This window comes from Poecilia reticulata, chromosome 1 (genome assembly GCF_904066995.2).
Source record: "Poecilia reticulata chromosome 1, P_reticulata-male-v2, whole genome shotgun sequence".
Lineage (NCBI taxonomy): Eukaryota > Metazoa > Chordata > Actinopteri > Cyprinodontiformes > Poeciliidae > Poecilia > Poecilia reticulata.
The window spans coordinates 17,483,821-17,501,992 of NC_088830.1; the positions used below are offsets into that span (position 1 = coordinate 17,483,821).

At 39.7% G+C, this 18,172-nt stretch overlaps 1 protein-coding gene across 1 annotated transcript; it reads right to left on the minus strand.

Annotated features, from left to right (window-relative positions):
- Positions 1-168: 168 nt before the first annotated feature.
- Positions 169-14,198, minus strand: LOC103465800 (phosphatidylinositol 5-phosphate 4-kinase type-2 beta). Its single transcript, XM_081607524.1, has 10 exons — positions 13,535-14,198; positions 9,258-9,355; positions 8,335-8,431; positions 8,087-8,239; positions 7,750-7,896; positions 6,684-6,722; positions 6,221-6,334; positions 5,815-6,076; positions 4,755-4,858; positions 169-1,250 (listed from the first exon to the last, which is right to left on the minus strand). The coding sequence occupies exons 1-10, from the start codon at positions 13,676-13,678 to the stop codon at positions 1,170-1,172; spliced, it is 1,239 nt and encodes a 412-aa protein (XP_081463650.1). The 5' UTR covers positions 13,679-14,198; the 3' UTR covers positions 169-1,169.
- Positions 14,199-18,172: the final 3,974 nt, after the last annotated feature.

Genomic DNA, 18,172 nt, shown 5'->3' on the forward strand with positions numbered 1-18,172 from the left:
TGAACATTACTTTATTTGCAAAGGTTTTTTTTTTATTCAGTTTTCAACTCAATGTGAATTACTCAGCAGGCAAAAAAATTTCCCTCATCACAAAAATGTTTTTGTGCAATTTTCCCCCTAAAAATTTGTAAACATGCACAGAGGACAAAAGAGCAAGGACAACAAAAACAAGATAAAACTCCCTTTAATATGCAATGAGTCATTTTTCAAGTAACCTTTTTTCCTAATGTCTGTTGGTAACAAAACAATACTGTATACAAACACAAAATTGCTACATTAATGTAAACAAGATATAAAAATGATCATTATGGTAATAAAACAAGTATTTGCTGCAGAATTGCCCTTTTTTTGTTTCATGTGTTTGTTTTTCCTCAACACCAACCAACCTCCACCAAACTTGCGGGTTAAAATTTTTTTTTAAATATCCCGAGACATTATGGCAACATAACATTCAAACTGTTTTTTAATCCTTTTGTTGGTTTAGTCACAACACTCTGATGCGATGTTAAGTGGTTTGATGTTACAACTGGTGCTGGAGTCTCATGTACATGTCGGCCATGCATTTTTTTTTCTTTGACACTGCATTCGTTTACTTTATACACTGTGATATATTAATGTGTTAATCTCCAATTTGTCAGCAGTACATGTGAATCGTTTGAGAAGCCTGGTGGCGGCTTTCAGAGAAGTTTGTCATGCAATCTGGTCATTCTGCACCTGTTTGTCCGAAAGAGAAATCATAAAGAACTGCGTGAACAGAAACAGAGGAGACTCTATACTGAGTGACATGGTAACTGCTGAAGCTGACACTCCCATTCAAGGCATTAGTGAGACAGTTTTCGTGCTGGCGTGTGGAGCAAACGAGGTGTTGCAGAGAGTGGACTTTTAAGGGAAAATATATATATTTAAAAAAAAAAAAAAAAGGACAAGGACGTTTACTGGGATTTGAATTCACAAAGTGAGGAAGTGGTGGCGTTGTGTAACAGGCTCAAAGGATTTCCCCTCCACGCACCTCCCTGCAAAACCGCTGCAGGTTGTTGGGTCATACTGGATGCTTGTTTTGTCTTTTGTTTTTATTTTTAAAGAGGGGAGACAGACCTACACACAGAAGAGAAAGTGTGGCTTTTGACTGATCTATGACTGGAGGTGACCGGCTGGACTGGAGGATGAGTCTATGATAAGATGTTGGACATGAACTCGTAGAACCGTTTGGAGTACTGCTCCGGGTTCACCGTCGAGATCTCGGCCCCTGCCTGTGGAAGAGAAACGGGGAAACGCCTTAAAAACTTTTTTCACTTTGATGCACTGAATGTTTTCACAGCTTCTGTTTCACTGCAATGTCACACACCAGAAAGAAAGACAGAAAAACGATCAATGTTTTCAAACACTTGTTGGAGAAATTGTGGTACACAAATTAAGGCTTCAGTTAAAAGTAGATCCAGAAGTAGGCAAGTAGATAATCAGAATACCGACACCGCTTTGGCCAATTCCTGCGGGACCGGATTGGTCAGTTTATAAATATCTGCTAGGATGACTATGAACAGCTGATGCTGAATCCATGACATTCAAGTGATCAATTCTTTGTGAACTACAGGTCCGTCTCAAAAAATTAGCATATTGTAATAAAGTTAATTATTTTCCATAATGTAATGATAAAAATTAAACTGTCATATTTTAGATTCATTGCACACCAACTGAAATATTTCAGGTCTTTTATTGTTTTAATACTGATGATTTTGGCATACAGCTCATGAAAACCCAAAATCCCCGTCTCAAAAAATTTGCATATTTCATCCGACCAATAAAAGAAATGTGTTTTAATACCAAAAAAGTCAACCTTCAAATAATTATGTTCAGTTATGCACTCAATACGTGGTTAGGAATCCTTTTGCAGCCTTCAATGCGGCATGGAGGCGATCAGGCTGTGGCACTGCTGAGGTGTTATGGAGCCCAGGATGCTTCTATAGCCTTCAGCTCATCCAGAGTTTTGGGTCTTGGTCTCTCAACTTTCTCTTCACAATATTCCACAGATTCTTTATGGGGCTCAGGTCAGGAGAGTTGGCAGGCCAATTGAGCACAGTAATACCATGGTCAATAAACCATTTACCAGTGGTTTTGGCACTGTGAGCAGGTGCCAGGTCATGCTGAAAAATTAAATCTTCATCTTCATAAAGCTTTTCAGCAGATGGAGCATGAAGTGCTCCAAAACCTCCTGATAGCTGCTGCATTGACCCTGCCCTTGATAAAACACAGTGGACCATCACCAGCAGCAGACATGGCTCCCCGGACCATCACTGACTGTGGGTACTTGACACTGGACTTCTGGCCTTTTGGCATTTCCTTCTCCCCAGTCTTCCTCCAGACTCTGGCACCTTGATTTCCGAATGACATGCAAAATTTGCTTTCATCCGACAAAAGTACTTTGGACCACTGAGCAACAGTCCAGTGCTGTTTCTCTGTAGCCTAGGTCATGCACTTCTGCTGCTGTTTCTGGTTCAAAAGTGGCTTGACCTTTGACCTGGGGAATGCGGCACCTGTAGCCCATTTCCTGCACACGCCTGTGCACAATGGCTCTGGATGTTTCTACTCCAGACTCAGTCCACTGCTTCTGCAGGTTCCCCAAGGTCTGGAATCGGTCCTTCTCCACAATCTTCCTCAGTGTCCAGTCACCTCTTCTCGCTGTGCAGCGTTTTCTGCCACACTTTTTCCTTCCCACAGACTTCCCACTGAGGTGCCTTGATACAACACTCTGTTAATGATGGCCTTCTGGACAATAGTCAGGTCGGCAGTCTGAACCATGATTGCGGTTTTGAGTAATGAACCAGGTTGGGAGTTTTTAAAAGCCTCAGGAAACTTTTGCAGGTGTTTAGAGTTACTTTGTTGATTAACTGTTCGTTCAGAAAACCTTTTCATATGCAAATTTTTTGAGACAGGGATTTGGGGTTTTCATGAGCTGTATGCCAAAATCATCAGTATTAAAACAATAAAAGACCTGAAATATTTCAGTTGGTGTGCAATGAATCTAAAATATATGACACTTTAATTTTTATCATTACATTATGGAAAATAATGAACTTTATCACAATATACTAATTTTTTGAGAAGGACCTGTGTGTGGCCTCAATTAGCTGCAAGCTGCTTCCAGTCTGCTGATGATAATTCAGCACATACTAAGGATTTAACTGGAAGCTCTTTGCCACCATCTAGTGACCAAAATGTGAACTACATCCATTTGTGACAAAGCACCCAGCTTTATTTTAAAAACTTTAAACAGCATTCATTGTGCACAGCCTTATAGTGATTACATCTTAAACCATGACACTGGAAAATTTTCTATGCCTTATGTCACTTATTCTTGATGCATCACATTCAAATTAGGTGGCAGGAAACAGACTCTGATCTTTTGTAGCCAGTCTGGTTTGATGTACACAAAAAAACACATTATTTTGGCACTTAAGCATAGCTGTTATTTATAAATGCCAGATTATAATGAAAGGAAAGAGTGACTGGTGATATAAAATCAGCCTAACGATCAGATGATGTGATTCATGCGGTTTCAGATTCATTCTCACTGCCAATGAGATATTTTTGCTGCCATTTATTTCGATAAAAATGTTTTGGGGGTTTTTTATGATCTCACTCAGCAAAACTCTGGTGCTGCTGAACAATTAGTCCTATTCATATTTCAATTATAGTTTTCTCTCCAATAAGAATGGATTGTAAATAGTCTCAGATCATGTTATACCTCTGAATACTCTTAACCAGTTCAAACAGAAACAAAGGAAATCATTTAATTACTTTTTCTCCACCCCAACTAAAACGACAAAAAGGAGAAACAAATTATAAATATGTTTTCCATACAGCAAATTTGGCCTTTCTTCTAAGTGGGAAACAGGCAGTATGCCTTATTCTGTCATCTGCCTAAAGAATCAAATCTGGACCTGCAGAGATTTATCTAGACCTGAAAAAAGAAAAAAAGAAGTCCATGCTTTTCCACATGCAAACTCTGAACTTTATACTGAAAACAGGATAGAAAATCTTGTTAATCAGCCCATGTCTAGTTTCCAAAATTTATTAAAACTATTGTTATTACAAGAACTTTAGAAGTATACCGTTATTCGGTTCTCCTACTGCAATAAATGTCCTGTGTTTCTGCACTTGATTTAATTGTGCAATATTATATTAATATTGAAATTATGTTAATTTCAATAGGTTTATATTCCTTTCTTTTGATTTGCCAATAAAAACAAACAAGTTGTGCTAAGCATAAACTAGCAACCAATTGGCTCCCCAGCTCCTTTGGGGTTGTTGTAGATTCACTTTAAATCTGCTTTGCCAGAAATAGCAACAACTGTTAAGCCACTAACTGGACCTGCTGGGCTGGACTTTGCGACAAGAGACCATCTAATCAGAGAAAAGCCAAGGTTACAAACCGCCTGTCTGCACTTGTGCCAACCTTTTCTTACGGGAATAGTTCTCCAAATGTCGATATTGTTCTGTGCAGGCATATCATTTACAAGTGTACCTTCTGGTTTGACCACAAATTTAAAGTCAAAGCCTTCCTGCAAGCTGCGTGCACGCCTATGTTTGCCTCCTTAATCAACAGCAGCGTAATAAATTCACCTATAAGCGAGGGCCGACTGATTCGGGTTTCCAATTACACTCTGCTCCTAAAAAACAGCAACTACTGGCATGATGTAGAGCACAACAATTAGCAGAGTGGCGCCGCATCCAAACACTCGCATTAGAAGACTCACCCCATGTTTCACAGTTTTGGCAGCATGTGCAGCTTTTTTCTTAGCGTCATAGTGCGTGAGGATGTCAATAATGGCCATGAAGTAAACCTCCTTCTTCACAGCACCTGAAACAAGAGCAACAATCACCTTTTGCTTCACCTGCGACCGATTAAAAATACTGATATTAAATATCGAGAGACAACCGCGGCTGATAAAGATGATGAATTTGGGTTTATTCCTCCTCTAACTTATTTTCACTCTTTGGCACATTGCAACAATAAACTTAAATGTGTTGTATTAGGATTTTATGATAATTTAAAATGCCTCGTCACACATTTTCACAAGTCTGGACTTTGCCTACGAATACATTGGCGTTCACCAGAACAGACTGGACAGGTTTGGTTCCATTCCACTGAAGGGATTACGAGTTAACAGTGATGTGCAGCGTCACAAAAACAGCCTATGCATTTTCTCACATAGGCAGAAAGTTTAAATTTGTTCTGGATTTATTCCACATAAATTACGAGCAGAGCTTCTTGTAGCCCGCTTTCCCTCATGATGTGAATCAACTCAACGGATTCTCCCACCTGAGCTGTGGATCTCTGCTGCTCCTCTAGAGTTACTAGACTGTTTTTTTTTTTTCCAGATGATGGATTGAACAGAGCTGTGTGAGGACATGGTTTTATGAGGTTCCTCTCTGACATGCCAACTGGGTTTATTGGTTTATATGAGGCCTTCACTGTGTCCGTACCGAATGCAGGTGCAGCTCGTTAACTCTTTCGGAGGAGTCGTTGGTCGCACTGGATTTTTATTTTGGGGCATCGGTGTAAAAAAAACAAAAACGGTCAAACACTTCTCAACTACACTCCACGTTCTGTCAGATTCATCCCATAAAATCCCAATAACCCACATTAAGGTTTGTGACTGTAACATGCCAACATTTTTAAATAATTCAACCAGCTTGAATACGTTTGATAAGCATTTTACGCATCTTGGACTTCTGATAAAAGTTTTCAATATTTCTGCCTGATCTGATTGAACTAATGAACTGCTTTGAACTTTTAAAAACCCGGACGCTCACTGTCGTGGCTCTTGATTGCGTAAACATCCACAGAGGGGTCGAACTCCCCGGGGCCAAAGAATCCTCCGCAGTTAAGGGGGTTTCCAGGACTGTCCGGAGGCGTGCCGAAAGAACCGGTCAGCACGCCTCGACCCATTTCGTCGTTCTCAAACTCCTCCTCGTCTCCGCCGCCCTCCACGTCCATCTCCTCCTGCTCCGCCCGCTCCACGTCATGGATGCCTACCAGTAGGCTGTAGTCCATGATCTTCAGGGTGGCCAAGAACTGAAACGCACACGAGGGGGGAAAACCTTCATTACTCAGGGCTCCTGCTGGACCATTTGAACGGCAGAAGGATTAGTTTAGACTCATTTGTCGAAGCGGAGCAGTGGTTTAAAATGTCAGGAGAACAAACCAAAGTTTCTCTACCTCCACATCCCGTTTTAGCTTCTCCAAAAAGTACTTCTTGTTATCATCTCCTATCTGTAACTTATGCCCTTCATTCAGGAAGTCATTGTCTTTAAAAGTAGGAAGTTCTTTAGCCTGAAGAGAGAGAAAGAGAGAGAGAGAGAGAGAGAGAGAGAGACGCATTATATCAGTTTTCCCACCAGCCGCTTTAGTTTTTACCAGGCAACTCAACAGACTTTTGTGCTTCATCTATTATTGCAATTTTTGAAACATGAAGCCTTCAAAACAAGACTTGGAACAGTTTGATCTTAATATTTTAAATGAGGCCATTGCACAAGGTGCTATCAGGGAGGATCTGCTTTCGTTCTGCCTAGAACTACTTAATTTAGCTGTCATTTGACAAGTTTGCAGCTGGGGTCAGCGGAGGGGGGTTATTTTTGTCTCCTTATGCCTGCAGCCATCAGCACAGAGGATTAAGGCTTACCTTCTCCTTGTCACTGGCTTCCCTTGCAACCGTAGAACCCTAAGATCAGGAGAAATAAATAAATAAATAAGAGTCAAAACCCACACAAAATAAATCACAATAATGTTTTTTTTTTACACGGTGATGCATACACAGGAACAAGAAGTGCAGCTTTCGGGTTGATAAAAAGGATGTGAGATTGGTGTGACGACATCAAGTCGTCCTTTATACTGAAGCTCAGCACAAACTGAGATTTAACAGTGAGCTGGACTTCTGCTCCACTGCAGATACTTTTATAACTTCACTATCCTTCCACCAAACTTTGCTGCCAACATGAAATAACCTCAGGAATGATTTCAAAATAACTACATGAGGAAAAACTAAATTCAAACATGAAGTAGGTACTTTCAATTTATGGCTCATCAGTGCAAAGCCAAACCAAAAACAGCTGTTGGATAAACATTCATTGCTTTTTCCTTTAAGTCGTAGTTTTGCTTTTGTTTCGTCAAGAGGTAAAAATGCAGTAAAGCTCATCTGCATCATTCTGCACTCCAGGATTCACAGTTACTGCATGTCTGCACGTGCTGCAAGTCCCAATTCCTCTCTTTTCAGACTCAAACCTTGATTTATGTTCTGCTTATTGACAGACGGACAAACAAGTTGATAAATGACAGAAAAATTTATGAATGGAAGCCTAAACGGATGAAATGACAGGTGGATGGATGAACGGAAAACTGGGTCGGTGGAAGGATGTATGGACGAGCGGACTGGAGTGCATGGATCGAATGTTGGATGGAAAGACGGACAGTCTGGTAATTGCATTAACAGGCTGATGGATGCACGAATGGACGGACAAACAAATGGAGAAAGAGACGGAGACAAAAGTTTGACCACTGGAGAAAAACACCAGCCCCTCCACAAGGATAAGACGGTTTAGCAGATGGATGGATGTATAACATAAATCCATGAAATCAAAAGTTGCAAAAATCTTATACAATCTCAAGTCGGTGTGCATTGTGTAGCAGCATTTAATTTAATCATCAAATACCAAATACAAGTACGGGTAGAATCCTGATCGGTTTCCTACCTTTAGGTCGTACTTGCGGTGCACGGTGAGACGATGGCTGAAAACGTTCCTGGTCACCACCATGTACGTCTCCACGCCGTCCACCGTTAGCCTGTACATGCCCAGGAACTGAGGGAGCAGCGTGTTGCCATGACACTCCACTATGAACTGGAAGCAACGAGAGGAGACGAGCGCAGGGTGAGTGGGAGTGATGGATGAAATATTCTGCTTGCAACGCTGATTAAAACTCAGCACAGAGCAGCTCTGCTGTCATCTTACTTGACGCATCAGTAGTTAAAGTGAGCTCAGACGAAAGAGATATAAATGTTTCTCCACATACGGTTCTGAGTGAGTCTACCTGATGATACTTCTTTAGGATGTTGTGCATCTCAGCGATGTCCTCACTGGAAACAGTTTTGATTACAAAGCGATGGTCGTAGCTGGTCAGGAAGCGGTTGCCGAAGCGGCCCTGGGAGTCGCTGTTGAGCGGGGCACTCCTGGTCAGAGAGTTCTGCCAGAAAATGAAAAAGTATTACTTTTCAACAACTAATGGGAATTTTTTACTTCCTAGGTGTTTGGTGAATCATTTAGCAGAAGGCGTGTAACCTGGTAGTCCTGGTCGTCGATGGCGAAGCGCTCCCTCAGGTTTCGGAACACCATGGGACAGTACTCTTTAAACTTAAAGCGACTCGGTAGATTTTCTCTGATAGGGAGGAGAGAGATAAACGGTAAATGTAGCAAAGCTCTGAGCTCCTGTTTAAGGGGGGAGTGGAACAGACGAAATCATGCTTGAATGTAGATCGCCAAGTTTATTTCTGCTAGTTTTATCCTGCGAATGTGGCAAAAGCAATTCAGCAGTGATACTAACTGTAACTTTGAATAAAATCATTGGTCCATTTTGACGTTTCACTGAGCTCCTTGTGTGAAACGTGAAAAAATAAAATAAAACAGGAAACTAGAAGATGTACATTTCTGGTAAAGATTTCTAAGTTTGTATTTTTAATCACAAGTTGTCTTTTTTTATGGATAATTCTTTGCACAATAGAGCCATAAAGAAGGTTTTAGTAATATGGTGACCTACATTTAAACCTGAAGCCTCTAATAAACAGATCATTGACAAAAACTAAACACCAGCTGAGTCAAGCAGCGATTTACACACTGTGAAGATAAAGGTCACAGACATAAGCTCCATAAATTGCCTTTTTATATACAGACCATTAGCGACTGCATTTCTGTGTAAAAGTTCCCTTTTCTACTAACAAGCTCAGTGTTTAAAGAAGTAAGGATGTCCTGATCCAATCCCAGGACCTACTGAACCTGGGTTTTCTCCTTAAAATTAAAGTATTTTTACCCTTTACATTTACCCTTTACAATGACAGAGAGAATGTATTGGCTGCTGCAGATTCCCAGCTATATTTATTTAATGTCCTTTAGCGAGTTACAGTTTTTTAATCTTGTGGTTTTTTCCATTTTATTACAGATTTTCCCCTTTTGAAAACCAAAGACAGCACAGGAACTGATATACGCACTTGTTAAATAGGTGGTTGTCCACTTTGATCTTACTGTAGGCTTTAAAGTCATCTGGCATCAGCATCACAGGTACAGGCACATTACTTAACTCATTAATCTAGAGGAGAAAAAAGGAGAAGAAGAAAGGAGGTCAGGAAATTGCGTCGACAAGAGCGAAAGCAGCAGATCTTTACACAAACATTCCCCACAGTTATCAATCCCATGAGGCAAAGCGACTCACAACTTATCGTGAACTTATTCCTATTATAAGTCTTTTAAATAAGATACCAGAGAAACTGCCAGAGTTAGTTTTTCTGGCTGTATGGACCACAATACTGCAGTAAGGCCCATCTCCCACTTGTTGCTGCACACTGCTAAACTGAGCGGCAAAACTGAACGGCCACTAAAACACAAGTAATCCATCTCTCCGACGTGCGCTTAAACCCAATCCCAGGTCACTTCTTTATCAGCAGCAATTGTTTTTTGTTTCCCCCCCGTTTCAAACATCACACAAACTGACCAGGTTGCAAACAATGATTGCGTGCCTGGCATAACCCGCTACAGCGCGATATAATAACACGGTCAACAGAAAATATGACCACACCGAGCACACCCAACTTGTTCATCCACACAAAGCAGGAGCGCGAGTAAGCACGCGATTCATACCTTGTTGTGACAGTCACACCCACACCAACACACCCATCACCAAGTGCTAAAGCTGCGTGCTCACCTGTCACATTATCGATCTGCTCATTCACTCGTACGCTGGTAGACTATTTGAATATTAGCTGAATTTTCCCACGATTGCAAGGAAGACAAATTCAGATCGAGTTTTTCACCATCCAAAATTTCTCCAAACAGAGAGGAGTGACAACAGAGAGGAGCGCACCATCCATCGCTCTTATGGGGATGACAATATTCTAAAACCAAAGAAATTACAAGCAGCATTTATGCTGACAGCCTGACCAAGCAGCTGAAATCAGATCATAGCAAAAGAACAAAATGCTACAACTGAATACGCATTAGAGAACTGATTTTAGTGTGTTTTTATTTTAGATTTTCTCTAAAGTCCATGTTACAATTTTTATCAATGCAACAATCAAGTTATTTAGGAAATAATTGTTGTTTTAAGTACCATTGTCGCGTGCTTCATATGGACCCATGCATAACAGTGACAGGAATGTAGATTTGCTTTCCCAAATCAACAACAAAATAAAAACCTAAACAAATAAATAAATTTTTTTAAAAAAACAGTTTCTAAGAGAAATTGGCATCATCACTTCCATGTGACTTGATCTTTAGGAGTTTGCGGCAGCATCAACTCGCTCTCAGGCCAGAGAAACCACAGTTTATAAAGTGCTGCTGTTCAACCATGAAACACAGATCTTATCTGGAGAAACACATCCAGAACAAAAGCTCACCCAGAAAGACAATGAGATTCCCGTAACTGACATTAAAAAAACAACAACATGCTGGCAAACACAAAAGGAGACTGGCTAAATGCCACTGTAGCCGTTTGGCAAATTCTTTTATTGCAGCAAGTAAATAAACCACACTGAAGCACTAACTTTTACCGTTTCTTTCTCCATCCCTGCTAGGCAACAATTAAACGTCCATGAAACTTCTGACTGGAAGGGGACAGCTTTGATGTGAAGGCTGCTTGATGTTTCGACTCGGCCCAACACCCACACCTCAAATCATCAGGCCTGTGTGCAGCACCCACATACCCAAAGTTCACCCGCTGAATACTAAAGATGCTGCAGTGATAAACATCCCATTAATGGCCTCCCAAATCCCCAAGCAGAATGTTTTTTTTCTCCCCCTGCCCCCAGCGTACCACTAAATTTGGAAAGCTGCAGGTATTTTTCAGTTCTGGCAAAATCAACTCTGAAATGACAGAGTTATCGACACTCAAGTACAGCAAACTAATGCTGAGAATTACAATTAGATTGGGAATTTGACAAAAAAATGACATCTGGATATAACAAATTTATGCAAGTAGACATTAATAGTGAGATGGGGTTTAAAAAAAAACACAATATAGGAACCTAGATATTAACATTTTAGGTGAAGAAAGTCAAACTTTATCACAACAAAACAAAAAGACAAACTGCTTTAAGTGCCTGGACACTCGGGATTCTCCTCCAAATTATCCCACCAATCACAGTATGGATGGATCATTTTAACCATTTTCTGTTCCAACTAAAACCTAGAGTTTTACAGGATCGACTAGTGTTCGTTCCAAACACAAAAACAGGAAGAAAAAAAATATGGGTTAAGAAAAAAAAAGGAAGCATAACTGGCTCCAAAGGAAGTAAGAAAAGATTTCTGTAAAATCTGTGTAAAATGCACCAATCAAAAGGAGCCAACTTCAAATACAAAAGAAAACATGTTTTTTAAACTCTTATCTTTTTATTCAAGAGATGCAATTTGACCGGCCAACGTAGCATCGCGTTCCTACGGGTCTCATGAGCATTGAAATAAAAACACTTATTTTTATTCAAATTCAAAAAGTACAGAGCTGCTCCAACGTGCTGCCACCGTCAGCGGCACCATTCTAGAACCGTATGGAAAAGAAACAACCATGTAATGGGCTCATTTTTAGGACAAGTATTAGAGTCGACTCATATCTGGTGACCAAATCTTGATGTATAGTTCAGATATAGAAAAAAGAAGATGAGTACATTTTACATTACAAGTGTTCATTTAAGAACAAATTTAACAACAACAAAAAACACTGTATGCACACAATATATGCTTTTGCTATATATGCTTTTTCCCACAATATATGCTTTTGACTTAAAAAGAAATTGAGTAAGCATCCTACCAAATTTATTAATAATTCAAGTAAAAATGTTTAGTAGATAGGATTTTATTCAATTTTGCCCCTCCACCTTTGAGTGACAGCGGGAGAGTAACAAGTATCTCAGCTGGAGGTTTCTTCCTATTAAAATCAACGCCACGTTGCTTGGCCAGGATGACTGATTGAGTAAAAATTGCTGCAAAGTCAGTGACAGTCCACTGGGCTGCGCTTTGCTTAGATAAATACAGTTTGTAACGGAATTTGAATTTGCATGAATTGTATTATAATAGGAATGTATACATTTAAATCAAACCCTGCCTCAGTTATTGTGTTGTATTGCTTTGAACTGCATATCTCTGGATATGATTTGAACCCCGTTTATCTTTGAAATTGCCTCGAGGTGGCATTTTGTTTTTTTTCTAAAATGACACAAAATTGAAACCAACTAAACTGAGATCAATGTTGCCAAGTTAATAATGTCTTGTTGAGCCAGCTGAACATGGGGCTCCTCGCTTCTGCCAAGTCGCCTCAGTAATCCATTGGTGCCTGAACGGCAACTTTTTCCACGCATCTATCAAAACTGTGGACGAGTGCAACAGTTTAGGCAAATCCAAAACTGCTTGTGCAACCCACTCCCATCCATCTACCCATCACTGCACGGCCCAGCCTGTCCTCCACAGAGCTTTTTTTTTTTTATTTTTTTTTTTTATAGCAACAAGCAGCCTCAGCCAAAAGAGAATGCGATAGATAGATTTTCTGCTCTAATTAAAGTGAGATAATGCAATGGAATAAAGTGCAGCAAAGAGACGAAGGAGCTGAACTCCAGCAGCGGTTAAGTACGAGCTCGGAACAGGTTTGTTTTGAAAATCTGTAACCTGCTGCCTGTCCTGGCCCCTCCCACCTCACCATGCCTGCACCACAGCAACAGCACATCACGACTCGCCAACGAAAAAAAAGAAAGAAAGAAAAAAAAAACACTTTGCAATCCATAATAATCTGTGATGGCAGAATAATCCTCACTGAGAAAAAATAATAATAATCTCTGGTGGGGACATGCAGATTTTTCTGAGCTCAGATAACAGGATACTAAGCTCGAGTTGGGATTCTCTTGTATAGATCGCAGTTAAACTCTTATGAAGTTTATGCATTTCAAATGAAAACAAAATCATGATTTCTGTTATATTTTTTGGTGGGTCAAATATCAGCTCTAAAGTGGCAAAAAAATTGCCCCAAAAATATTCTCAGAAGGAAATAAAAATATGAAATATAGCAAAATGCTAATTGAGAACTAGTACTTCAATGAAAAAAAAAACTTTAAAAAAAAAACAACTTTGTTTGATTATAGTATTAAAGCAGAATATAAGCGACAATCTTAATAATTTTGCGATGGCTTTGAAGCATGAGAGCTTGTTTGACAGATGAAGAGCGGCTAGCTAGGAAGGTGCAGCTAAATGAAAACACGCCGACACACAGAGGTAGTGGTGATGAGCTTACCGTGTGATTGACTCCCCACATCAACACGCTCAGGATGGGCTCGCTTGCTCGGAACAGCTTCACTTTCTGTCCTATAAAATGCTTCTTTTTCGTCTTGGTTTTGCTGGCGCTGACGGCCGCCGCGCTGGTGCAGTTGGATGACATGATGCCGTCTCCGGCTGGCTGTTCGCTTCACGCAACAAAAACAACCAAAAAAAAAAAAAAAAAAGAAACCCACAAAGTTAACGACGTGTAAACTGAAATCTATAAGTGCATCGTGGTGGCCGTCTCACTCTCGTTGAGTCTGCGTTATTAATGTAGCAGGACTGCGTGTATGTGTGTTGTTTGGGAGGCAGTCAGCGGCGGAGCATTTTGCGCCGTCACCACCCTTCCTCCTCCCGAGCAGGCCGCGGCGGAGTCCAGCGAGGAGCAAGCTAACCGGCCATCGGGCTACAAGCGCCGCCGCCCTCGTTTAAAAAAAAACAACCAACAGCAATGAAATGTCGCTGCCCAGCTCTTCGTCGCCCTCCCTGTAAGTCTGGTAACCTGAGACTGAGACTGTGCTGTGTTATTTGAAGGTAAATAATCCCTTCATGATGAGCTGGAGACGGTTTATCAACCGCCCGCCGCCAGACAAGCGATGCGTTTGGGGTGTCCTCAAGATGGCGTCTGCGCCGCGTCCCCTGCCGGCGTAGTGGTGGAACTGCAGGGGTTCCCATTTTAACCTGAAAGAGATTTCACGTTTATTCTGGATTAGGTCATTCAAAAAAAAAAAGAAAAAAAAAAAAAGAAAGAAATTTATATCTCAACAACTAGTATTTTATTGTTACTGGTATTTCGACACCAGTAAACATTTTTTTAATCTAAAAAAATAAATAAAAATCTAACCTTTAATTCAAGTACATCTAATCAGCAGGGACAAAATAACTGTTTCATGTCTCATGTTTTTTTTCAATGTTTCTGTATTGTCGCCGCAGCTAAAGTGTAAATTTGTTTGCTTTGTGTCTGGACAAAATCAACAAATTCAAATGTTGTTGATTTTATTAAATTGGCAGTTTGACAGATCCTGTGATGCATAATTCGACAAATTATGATTACTATAAAAATACAGAGGGCAAGGAACTAAATGGGAACCACCGTAGTAACAACAATTGTGACATACAAAACAAAATAAAAATAAACAAAATACAAACATTACCACGAGCAATGAGGAAAATACAAGAATATTGAAATAACAAGGCACAAAGGAATAATAAATTCACTCATCCATCCATGGATAATCCACCCATCCATATTATCCGAGAAGGGTCGCGGGGACAGCAGGTGGGATCACCAACATCTCTCTCAGCAACATCCTGCAGCTCAATCTGAGGGATCCCAAGGCGAAAGAGGGAAGTCCCTCCAGCAAATTTTGTGATAATGTAAGATAAACATACTTATTTACTGGATGGATGAATGGATGGACGGACAGACAGTGATAACATAAATAAATAAGATGTGTTGTGTAAAAGTGTTTGGTGGTTGACTGTTAACTGTCAGGATGAAGAGGGCACAAATTGAAAAAGGCTTGATTCTCTTGGTGATTATGAAAATGTATAAAACCACAAGAACAAGTTTATTTATTACTTGAAGCGGTACATTAAAAAAAAAAAAAAAAGAAAGAACCATGCACGGTCGTTTCACTGACAAATCGATCAAAAGTGGAGTGAAGACTGTCGGATCAGCCTCTCTGGCTGCAGTGTGCGGTCTCAACACTGGGGGACCATTGCGCTAAAATCCAGATCCACAGAGGTTCAAAGCTGATGGATTTAGGAAGGCTGGGCTGGCCCCGATCCAGCCTTCCATAGCCTTCCAGCCTTCTTTTGTAATCTGGGTTTAGCAACATTTAGACTATTAGGACACTCAGAATTGTGGGATGCAGCCGCTAGACCAAATACATCTAAATGGGAAATGTTTTTTTTTTTTAATTCTGAAAAAAGTAATGCTTTAGGTGTCTGAAATGCTAATTGTGAATAGGAAGGATGTCACTCTGAGAATCTCAAGAATTTATTTATCGGAATCTGTTTTAAAAGCCTCCCTTGCTACTAAATGTTACAACAGCTTGCCATAAAGATTGGGCTCTAGGGTTCTTAAGAATTTATAGCGAATGTTTTTAATTTAACTTGTAAGAATGTCATTTTAACAACGTGGATTGCTATTGCTGCCCTCAAAAATAGATGTGTTTTTGTTTGTTTGTTTTGTTTTTTCGAACATGTTCTTCATTACCATTAATTAAAGTTAACTGGGTTTCTCTACAACAGATGTAGTAACAGATGTACCACCAGTAAGAAGCGCATAAAACCTCTAGTGACTAGAGTCTAGTCACTAGTTAGTAGTTACACTCCACCTTTTCACATAAACTGAGAGATATTGGAAACAGAGGGAAACAGACACAGTAAGGAATGTAAATTAGAGACACATTAGTTTCTTAGAAATCTTCTTAAGATTAAATTAAAACTAAGGGAATCACTTCAAAAAGATAGTTAGGAGATATTTTCACATTTTTGAAAGAAGAAGATGGAGGAATAGCAATAGTGTCAATAGTAGTAGTTAGAGGTGGGTGGACTGATATAAAATATCAATATCAAGTCTGTATCAGTATTGGACAAGCTAGCAAGATCGATTCTTAAGCTTCAGATTCCCTCTTGAAATGTTCTTTTCTTTTTGTGTTCTCATGTCTACCACAAAACAGATTTTGTTTGGATTTGCTCTCTTTTTTATTGTTGGTTTATTCAGTATGTTTATTTTTGGAAAAATGTGCACAAATCATGTTAATACATATGTTATTAAATTATTTTGAACTTAAACTTTGTCCAAATTCTGCTCAAAGTTTAAGTATCTACTTAAGAATTGAACAAAAATAGTTCAAAGGAAAGGCTACAAAAAAAGGTCAGAAGATTGATAACACATCAAACCTAACTAAAAATTATATTGATAAAAGCAATTTATCGATATGGGCCCTGTTTATCGGATTGATACTAAAAAATGCAGCATCGCCCACCTCTGGTAGAATAAAGAAGATGTGAAACGTTCCCATCCAATCATTTGTGTCTAGTTTGTCAGGTGGAAAACCATGATGTAAGAGTATTTAAAGTTGCTGAGATTTTCTAAGAAAATAACATTTGCTATCACTGAAGATTCTCAGCCCATCCTGAAACTTGACTGTGGGAGCATCATGATGTGGGGATGCTGATGCTGTTCTTCAGCGAGGACAGGAAACATTGGTTCGGATAGAGATAATGTTAAACACAGGGTGATCTTGGAGGAAAATCTGCCTAGGCTGCATAGATGGGGGTGAAATCACTTTATTGCAGGACAAAGGCCCTAAACATAAAACCAGAGCTACAATAGAATGGTTTTAGATCAAAGCATAGAGTAGAGCAAAGTTACCATAAAAGATATCGAGGCCCCAAATGAGGAGGCATAAACAGATTATGACATTGATGCAAAGAGGCAAAGGAGGGGGAAAAAAAACCCTGATTGCCTAGTCGGTGAACCTCGGAGAGCAACTTTGTTACAGCAACAAATATCACAAAACATTGCAATTTAAAGTACAGTATGAAACAATTTAATTATTGACACTGAAATTGGAAGCAGGTATTTTAAAAGAATGGAGGCATATATTGAAATTTTCACCGATATAGCCCTGAATTTAGATTTTTGAATTTACAGTGGAACTGATAAATCTCACTGTAGATGAGTAAAGCGTTGTTTGTGATTGAGTAAATACAGTCTTATTTGGACTATTCTGTCGGAGGTCTCAAGTACTCTGCAGACTTCCAGCTTCAGTACCACAAAGTGACCGAGTTGGTCATGAAGCTCTGGACGATGCAGGTGAATTTGGTTTGGAAGTTTTCTGCTTCAGGTCAAAGTTCCCTGATCTCTTTTTGAAACTGTCTTTGCCTTACACTTTAGTCCTCTGGTGGTTAAGGTGTGATGTTGTCTTCTAGCAAAGTATAAAAGACCAAAACTTATTTTCTTGCTTATTAGAACTAAACAAGTATCAAATGTTTTTTTTAGATTCCTGAAGCTACATACACTCCAATCTCAAGCTCAAGCTTTGCTCAGTAGTTGGCGCCTCTGTTGAAGAGTTTATCTAATCTGATAGCAGGTCTACCTGGACGACAACAATTTATTTTCTTCATCTTCTCTCTCTAAAGAAACTGAAAGAGTTTAAGTGGCCGAAAACTCTTTTTTTGTTTTATAAACAGAAAAACAAAAAAATTCTGGATTCATTGCAGGTTTTGAGATATGCAATATGACACACCACCCAAGGGGGGCATAGCCCAGGGATGCCACAAACACACAAAAGGTCACATGCCAGTTGCCAAACCAGTTTTCTATTGCTTGCTGGCATGCCCAGCCAATATGTGATTTGATGCTTCAAATTGGACACAGAATAAAGGTCTGTTTCACTGTTTTCAGTGCACCCGGAGTGCATTTAATCGGCTCAATTTCAAAGTCAAAAGTACTTAAACTAGTTAAGCTGGGACTGGATTCTACAATATGGAGAAGAGATTCTTCAAAACACATTTTAAATGACACAAAACTATTTTTGTAAAAATACAAAAAATGTCATTTTTCATGTTCTTTTCAGCATAAAAGCAGCTCCAGTTGTGA

Bases quoted from the DNA above. Each gene is read 5' to 3' on its own strand.
- LOC103465800 (XM_081607524.1), bottom strand. From the start codon at position 13,678: ATGTCATCCAACTGCACCAGCGCGGCGGCCGTCAGCGCCAGCAAAACC. The intron at 7,897-8,086 runs GTAGACTCACTC...CGTTGCTTCCAG, and splicing joins TCCTAAAGAAGTATCATCAG to TTCATAGTGGAGTGTCATGG. The intron at 6,335-6,683 runs GTAAGCCTTAAT...CTCTCTCTTCAG, and splicing joins AAGCCAGTGACAAGGAGAAG to GCTAAAGAACTTCCTACTTT.